Source organism: Camelina sativa, chromosome 12, assembly GCF_000633955.1.
Source record: "Camelina sativa cultivar DH55 chromosome 12, Cs, whole genome shotgun sequence".
Classification (NCBI taxonomy): domain Eukaryota; kingdom Viridiplantae; phylum Streptophyta; class Magnoliopsida; order Brassicales; family Brassicaceae; genus Camelina; species Camelina sativa.
The window spans coordinates 27,549,216-27,557,816 of NC_025696.1; the positions used below are offsets into that span (position 1 = coordinate 27,549,216).

The 8,601-nt window shown below is 49.9% G+C and overlaps 2 protein-coding genes across 2 annotated transcripts in view; both read left to right on the forward strand.

Annotated features, from left to right (window-relative positions):
- The window catches only part of LOC109128010, a 2,891-nt gene extending 2,847 nt beyond the window's left edge, over positions 1–44 (forward strand). Inside the window, exon 4 of the mRNA XM_019233669.1 lies at positions 5–44. Coding sequence (XP_019089214.1) covers positions 5–44 — 40 coding nt within the window. The remainder of the gene's footprint in view (positions 1–4) is intronic.
- On the forward strand, positions 436–2,646 carry LOC109128011. Its single transcript, XM_019233670.1, has one exon. It carries the CDS (start codon positions 436–438, stop codon positions 2,644–2,646), a length of 2,211 nt encoding a protein of 736 aa, XP_019089215.1.

Here is an 8,601-nt window from a genome sequence, read left to right on the forward strand (position 1 = left end):
TCAGGAGAATTTCTGGGGTATATCATCACAGAAAGAGGAATTGAAGCGAACCCGAGGCAAATTAATGCTTTCCTGTCTATGAGTTCTCCTAGGACCTTGCGCGAGGTGCAGCGCCTTAACGGACGGATCGCAGCTCTCAACCGCTTCATCTCTCGATCTACGGACAAATGCCTCCCTTTCTACCAGCTGTTATGAAAAGGGGGAAAAAATTTCTTGTGGGATGCGAAGTGTGAGGAAGCATTCGCCCAACTCAAAGCTTATCTATCTGAACCGCCGGTCTTGGCGAAGCCTGAGTTCGGAGAACCACTCTTTCTTTACGTAGCCGTATCGGATAGTGCGGTCAGTGGAGTTTTGGTTCGTGAAGAAAGGGGGGAGCAGCGACCAATTTTCTATATCAGCAAGTCATTCACTGGAGCGGAGTCGAGGTATCCTATGATGGAAAAATTGGCTCTAGCAGTGGTCACTTCGGCAAGGAAGCTGCGGCCTTACTTCCAGTCCCATACGATCGTAATCCTGACGACGCAGCCACTTCGGACGGTATTACATAGTCCGAGCCAATCCGGACGGCTGGCTAAATGGTCTGTTGAGTTGAGCAAATATGACATCGAGTTCCGGACTCGAACCTGCGCGAAGTCACAAGTGCTGGCCGATTTCTTGATCGAACTCCCACTAGCCTCCTCGGCTAGCGATAATGTCGAAACTCCATGGACGCTGTATGTTGATGGAGCTTCTTCCAAATCAGGGGCAGGAATCGGGGTCCGCCTCACTTCTCCTACAGGCGAAGTGATCGAGCAATCATTTCGCTTGGCTTTCAGTGCATCCAACAACGAAGCTGAGTACGAATCTTTCCTTGCCGGCTTGCGCCTCGCAGTGGGGATTGGTGTCCGAAAACTTCGAGCTTTTTGCGATTCGCAGCTGGTCACCAACCAGTTTTTGGGGGAGTACGAAACAAAGGATGGCCGCATGGAGGCTTATTTGTCCACAGCGCGGGAGTTAGTCGCCAAGTTCGAGGAGTTCGAAATCACTAAGATCCCACAAAGTGAGAACTCCGCTGCGGACGCTTTAGCATCTCTGGCTTCCACTTCGGATCCTGCGACAACAAGGATCATCCCCGTCGAAGTCATCCAGTTTCCAAGCATCCGGCTAGAGAGCACAAACGTCGTGACCCGCGCAATGAAAAAACAGTTGGCCGCTGAAGAAGCAGCTCGTAAGACGGCTGCGGACTCTCGACCCCCGGAAGATCCGGACCCTGTCTTGCCTACCCCAATGGAAGTTCACTCACCTCTCGCCGAGCCCGACGAAAGTTCAGCTCCGGAATCATCGAGCTCACCAGCTGACAATCAAGCCATTATCCCACATGCCACCTCGAGCGGCACGAATTCTAACAGCTGGGGGGCAGACGACTGGCGGAGCCCGATCTGGGCTTACCTGGAAAAAGGGGAACTCCCAGCCGACAAGTGGGCAGCTAGGAAACTCAAGGTTATCAGTGCGCGGTACTGCATCCACAACGGAATACTTCTACGCCGAAGTGTAGCCGGTCCTTATCTAACGTGCGTGGCTGGCAGAGAGCCCGTGATGCTAATGCGAGCTGTTCATGACGGTCCCAATGGGAATCACTCCGGAGGTCGGACTCTGGCTTTCAAAATCAAACGGCAAGGATACTTCTGGCCTACCATGATCACGGACTGCGAAAAGTATTCTCGAACTTGTGAGAAGTGTCAGAAGCACGCCCCGTCAATGCACCAACCTACCGAGCTCTTGTCTTCAGTGTCCGCGCCATACCCATTCATGAGGTGGTCTATGGATATCATCGGTCCATTACATCGAGGACCAGGAGGAGTCCAGTACGTGCTCGCTCTTACCGACTATTTCTCCAAATGGGTAGAAGCGGCAGCCTATGCGAAAGTAACAAGTGACGAAGTGGAACAGTTCGTGCTTAAGAGCATAATCTACCGCTACGGTGTCCCATATGAAATCATTACGGACAATGGCCCGCAATTCATCTCTTCGAAGTTCGAAGAATTCTGTGCGAAGTGGAAAATTCGACTCAATAAGTCAACCCCTCGTTACCCGCAAGGTAATGGACAAGCCGAGGCGATGAATAAGGTCATACTTGCCAACTTGAAGAAACGGCTCGATGCTCGTAAGGGGCGCTGGCCGGACGAACTTCAGGGCGTCCTTTGGGCGATCCGAACAACACCTCGGCGGGCCACTAATGAGACACCTTTCTCCCTGGTTTACGGAGTTGATGCCGTAGTCCCAGCCGATATAGAAGTGCTCGGAGTCCGTACTGCGCTAAATCCACCTCGACCTGAAGAGAATGAGGAATTCCTACAGGATACTCTCGATACAATCAACGAGCGTCGGGATCAGGCCTTGGTTCGGATCCAGAATTACCAGAACGCAGTAGCTCGGTACTATAACTCCAAAATCCGAGGCAGACCCTTGGCAGTTGGCGACCTAGTCCTCCGGAAAGTCCACGAGAACACCGAGGAGCTCAATGCAGGGAAGCTGGGAATTAACTGGGAAGGACCATACAAAATTACTCGCGAAGTCCGAAATGGAGTCTATCAGCTCGAGGACTCAGAGGGGAAACCAGTCCCGAGGTCTTGGAATTCTTTACACCTCAAACTCTTTCACAGCTGATTTATTTGTATCGAACTACGATTTGGCTTGATCCCGATAAGGGTACGTAGGCAGCCCACTTCGGGTCCAGCTATCCATATNAAAAAAAAAAAAAAAAAAAAAAAAAAAAAAAAAAAAAAAAAAAAAAAAAAAAAAAAAAAAAAAAAAGCCGAAGTCCGACTTCGCATCTACCATTTAAAGCCGAAGTCAAACTTCGCAAGCCTAAACCGAAGTTCTCACTTCGTACTCAGCTTTACTTTAAAGCTAAATTTTGCGAAAAATTTAAACCGAAGTCCTCACTTCGTCCTCTGCTTTACTCAAAGTCAAAGCTCAGTTTCGCAAAATTCTTATCTAAACCGAAGTAATCACTTCGTACCCAGCTTTACTTATAAGTTGGGATGTCATTTTTTCCAAACTATTTAGCCGAGGTTCTCACTTCGCGTTCATTTCTGCTCGTACCATCTTTTAAAACGAAAGATTGTGGAAATGTAGTTCACATTAAGCAAAAAAAAAATAATAAAACGGAGCGGTCACCACGACCAAAACACTCCGGAACGAGTCTAAAATAAATACTACAAAACAGGGGGGCAACTCGTGCCAAGACAACCCCAGAATAGGAACTATTGATTCGGAGGAGTAGGATCAGACGCCGCCTCGGAAAGGGCCAAGCCCATCTCCGCTAGCTCCCCTTCCGACCTGGTGGTCGCCAGATAGTCGTCCATCCCCTGATTCGAGAGTTGCCCGAGGTTAGTGCCGGACTCGTCTATTGTGACGCTAAGCGGGTGCTCGGTGCATAAGAGATCGGGCGTATCCGCTAAAAGGTCTGAGAACGCAGCAAGGTCGAGTTCACGGGGAGTTACCTTTGAAACCTTCTCGTCAGCCTCCTCCTCGTCAGTTTTCAGGAGCCCGAGCTCGGCCTCCATATCCTCGATCTCGCCCCGAGAGATCTCTTCGACCAGCATCCGGTTAGCCCGGATCTCGGCAGCTCGGATCTGAAGCGGGGCTAGCTTCTCCCTCTCTTCGAAGGTGACCTTCACCTCCTCGACCAGAGGACGGAGAGTCCGCCTCATTGCCTGCCTCTCCTCCCTTCGCACCCTCTCAATCTTGCAGCTGTTGCCAGCCTCGAGTAGCTGATTGCGGAGCTCGATATCGTGCAACCTACTCCTTGCCGCCTTCGCATCCTCTGCGGCCTCGTAGTAAAGGTCCCCCGCCTTCTTTAGTTTGTCTCGGAGGTCCTCGTTGGCAATTCCGAGGTCAAGCACCTGTACCTCGGCTTTCTTCATCCGAGCCCGGATTTGTTCGGCTTTCTCCACGGTCGAAGCGTTCTCGGCCTCTAGTCTAGCATACTCCTTCACCTGGGCTTCCAGGTCAGCAATCTTTTCCCGGAGAAGGCTCACCTCGGAGGACGAGGGAGAGGCAAACAGCTGATCTTCGTAAGACGCCACCGAGGAGTTAAACTCGAACATCAGCTGAAAAGATAGCTTATTAAGCGACCGTTTGGCGAAAACAAAAAGGGGGCAAAGAAAAACAAAGAATATTTACCTCGCCGATTTTATCCGCAAAGCGAAAGAAGTTTGCGCGATTGACCTCGGTCATATCCGCGAATGCCGGGATCCGAACTCCGGGACGGATGTAGCTCCGCATTAGATCGGCTGGGGACGCAGGAGGAGCTGAAAGATTTTTGAGCAAGTCATTTCAGTAACAACTATCGAACTATCAGAGGTACAAAAGCAAAGTTAAGAAAATTTACCTCGGGCGAAAGAACGTTGTTCCTTCGGAGGATTTCGTCCGGAGTCTTTAGGCAGTGGGGCCTCCTTAAATCTCCCCTCCGAGGAAGGACCCCTGTCTTTCGAGCTAGATCTACTTCGCTCATCCCCTGACGGGCCAGTCCGGGCTTGCCCCTTTTCACGCGAGGAGGAGGCGGTCTCAGGCTCCTTCCTCTTCTTTGATGAATCAGTTTGCTGAGAGGAGGCCTCTTTTGAGGTGTTCTTCGGTATTGGGGGGGAAGGAGCGACCTCTCGTGGTTCATCACTGGAATCAGCAATGACAATCACGGGGGGATCAACGGGCCAGCAGGAGCCCCGGTTGATTCAGTGCCGAGCTCGGGAGAGCCAGTTGGAGGCGCGGAAGTCCCGCTCACCTCGAGAGCGGAGGAGCTGGAGGGGTTCTTGTTAGAAATGCGAGCTTTGCCTTCAGCGAGGGCCATCGCCATCTGCTTCTTCGCCTCTTTTTCGGCAATTCGGCACGCCCTCTCTTCCCTGTAGTTCATCTCCGAAACGCTTAAGGGCGTGGAGCAGACGAGAGAACGCCTTTTGAGCCTTGCCGTGGACTCTCTGATCCTCTCGCAGGAGAAAGAGTCCCAAGCGATCTGTCCTTGGCTACAGAACCTCGAAAAGAACTCAGCGAACGTAGGGCAAAGCAATCCGCGTTCGAAGTGATCTGAAAAGGAAACAGTTAAAAGTGAGACAAGAAACAAAATCACACTCGAGCTGGGCCTAGTAGGAAACGCTAGTCTACCAATTTTCGAGGTCCACTTCGAAACGAACGAGCTCGTGCGATGGCCAAAAGTGAGCTCGTTGACCGGGAAGAAGAAGTAGGACTTTCTCCATTTCTCGTCTTTCTCAGGCAGGTCGTCGAAGACCTTCAGTCCGGAGAGCGGGCTCACGTAGAGTGTACCCTTAGTACGACCCGTCTTCACGGTGTATACCTGGAGGAAGTCCGCCAGTGATAGCTGGTAACTGAATTCCTCCCCCAGGGTTTGCAAGCACATAACGGTCCAAACGAAGTTCGGGCACATTTGGGGGAGAGCGAAGCCCAGTTCGAACATCATCTTAACGATGAGCTCGGGAAGGGGAAACGACAAGCCACACGCAGAGAAGAAAATCTCGAACGCGCAGCAGTATCCCGGAGGAGGATTCTCCGGGGATTCGTGGGACTCCGGAATCTGAGTTCAATCTCAGACGGAATCCCGGTGGAGCCTCTAACCTCCGACAGGTTCGCCGCCGAGAGAATTGACGGCGGATGAGGGCCAAAAACGCCTGGAATCAGGGGTTTCGAAGGTTTACCCGACGAGGATTTCGGAGGAGACATTCTTTTCCGGGAAATTAGTGAAGAACGAAGAAAGAGAAAAGGGCTTTTCCGGCGAAAGCAGGGAGATTTACGGGAGAAAAGAGAGAGAATCTAAGAGCATAAAAACATAAATTGAAGATTAAGGGAGAGAGAGAAGTCGGGGATTACCTTTATACACAGCACCAGAAAGCAATGATTGCCTAGGGAAGTGAAAGGTCTCGCACCGTTTCTTTTCTCTCTTATAACCAACACGCCACCTAGTGGGCCCCGAGGCTTGTTCGGGAAGGCAAATCCCATCATTACCTCGATCAAATCGTGGAGATATGGGGAAATATTCAGTTTCCCGAAATTGATCGTTTGAGGGTTAAAAGTCCCCCGAACTGTTTAGCTCGAGAGACTTGGGGGGCAACTGTTGTACCCACGATCTGCCGTCTCGGATAATAGGCCAGAGGGCCCAGGCCGGGCTTGGCTATTGGGCCGAAAAGCATGTTATCGATCGGCCCATCAGGCCCAGAGAAGGCAAGAGAGCGCGGAGACGTTTCATGCTGGACAGCTCGGAGTTCGGGCCCAGTCAAAGATTCCTGCATTCAAGGGTGTTAATTAGTCCGTGCGAATCGTGCCCTATTAATTGTACATTAATTGGGTAATTAATTGGTCTGTATAAATATGTAAGGGGGGTCTCACTTGTAAAGGATCCGAATTCTTCCAGAAAAAGGCAATACAAATTCAAATCTTAAAACTCATTCAATTCAGTTCGGAACTGTTTTACGGCGATAAGCTCCTCCACAATTAAATCACTTCGGAAGGAGAAGCTAATTCTCAGTTCTCACATGACCGGTATGAGATTATTCTCAAGGGGTATCGGGCCTAGAGAGGCGGATAGGTGGACATATGCAGTTGGAGCAGATATTTCTCTGTTTGGAGGTTAATCCAGTTGGATAATGTAAGTTGAGTGGGCAGGTGTAACATTGCAATGTTATACTCGGACCACAGGAGGTACTTGTGTCGAGAGATGTTTATAGTCGTTAAGGATTGTTGCTCCTGAGGGGATGGTGATTCCCCTGAATACCGATAGCTCGAGGGGCTGAGGGCTCCGAGAGTGGCAGAGGGGATGTTGTTCTCCTGAGGGGATGAGTAGTTCCCCTGATACCGAGATCTTGAGGATTGTGGTCCAAGAGGGAGACGGTATAACTCGAAGACGCTGGTCTGAGAGTAAGATCGGTATGACTCGAAGGTTGCGACCTAAGAGTGGAAGAGTTGGGAGCAAGCAATTCCTAGGACGTGAGTATAAACATAACGATTGAATGTAGACCTCAAGAGATTGACGTTGGTTTAATCTCGGGTTTTGGATGTGTTAACCATTGGGACAGGGTTTTATGACCAGAGCAGTTATGAATGTTTGGCTGTGCGCCAAGATTGTGAGGCCGGTGGTGCTGGAGTCCCGGAAGGGGAGTTACAGCAGGTTTGAGCCGGGAAAGGCATGTTTGCCAGATAGATAAGTTCACGAGAAGCCTTCATGGCAGGATCAACTAATTGTTGCGACGATGTTGGATGAAGTTCATTGGAGATGGACAGGGTTGCTAGATTCAAGGTTTTTGGTAAGCTTGTTGGAGGGAATAAGTCAAGTGGTTTGAGTAAGCGGCCTGCAAAGCATTTGAAGCGGTGAATCAGAATATGCGAACGTATGGTACTTGTTTTTTTTATTACGCTCGTATTGATGATTTGTCGTGGAGAATTGCCAAGCGGAAAGCTATTTCTGGAATAAACTATCTTGTGGAAGTTTCCCTAACTGGCAAGCTACTAGAGGTTCTTGGACGAACAAGAGGGTTGATATTCAAGTGGTGGTGAGTTGTTGTGGGCATACTTGATTATTTTTCTAGTAGAGTTGGAGACGCAACTGTAGGATTGGTTGAGCAGGGGACTCTTTTGGCTTAACACTTCACTGTGGGGAGCGTCGGTGCTCGTCAAGAAGAAAGACGAGGTATGTGTTTATGAGTTTGTGGCGATGNAAACGCGCCAACAGCGTTTATGACTTTGATGAACAGCGTGTTTCAGGAGTTTCTGGATGTGTGTCATCATTTTCATCGACGATATCCTGGTTTATTCTAAGAGTCCTGAAGAGCATGCAGTGCATTTGAGGGCAGTTATGGAGAAGCTGCGGGAGCAGAAGTTGTTTGCTAAGTTGAGCAAGTGCAATTTTTGGCAGCGTGAGATGGGCTTTCTGGGTCACATTGTTTCTGCAGGGGGGGTTTCTTTGGATCCAGAGAAGATTCAGGCTATAAGGGATTGGCCTAGACCGCAGAATGCCACAGAGATCAGGAGTTTCCTTGGATTGGCAGGTTACTACAGGAGATTTGTGCAGGAATTTGCAAGCAGAGCACGTCCTATGACTAAGTTGACAGGGAAGGATGTTCCTTTTGTCTGGTCAGAGGAGTGTGAGGAGGGCTTTGCAAGCCTGAAGGAGATGTTGACTACTGCGCCGGTATTGGCTTTGCCTGAGCAGGGGGAACCCTATGTGTTTTATACAGATGCATCTAGAGTTTGTTTGGGGTGTGTTCTGATGCAGCATGGGAAGGTGATTGCTTATGCTTCGCGGCAGTTGCGGGTGCATGAAGGCAACTATCCTACTCATGATTTGGAGATGGGTGCTGTAGTTTTTGCCCTGAAGATTTGGAGATCTTATCTGTATGGTGCAAAGGTACAGGTGTTTACAGATCATAAGAGTCTATAGTATATATTCACTCAGCCTGAGTTGAATTTGAGACAGAGGCGGTGGATGGAGCTTGTGGCAGACTTTGATTTGGAGATAGCCTATCACCATGGTAAGGCTAACATGGTTGTAGATGCTCTGAGCCGGAAGAGGGTAGCTTCAGCTCAGGAGCAGGAGATGGAGTCTCTGGTAGGGGA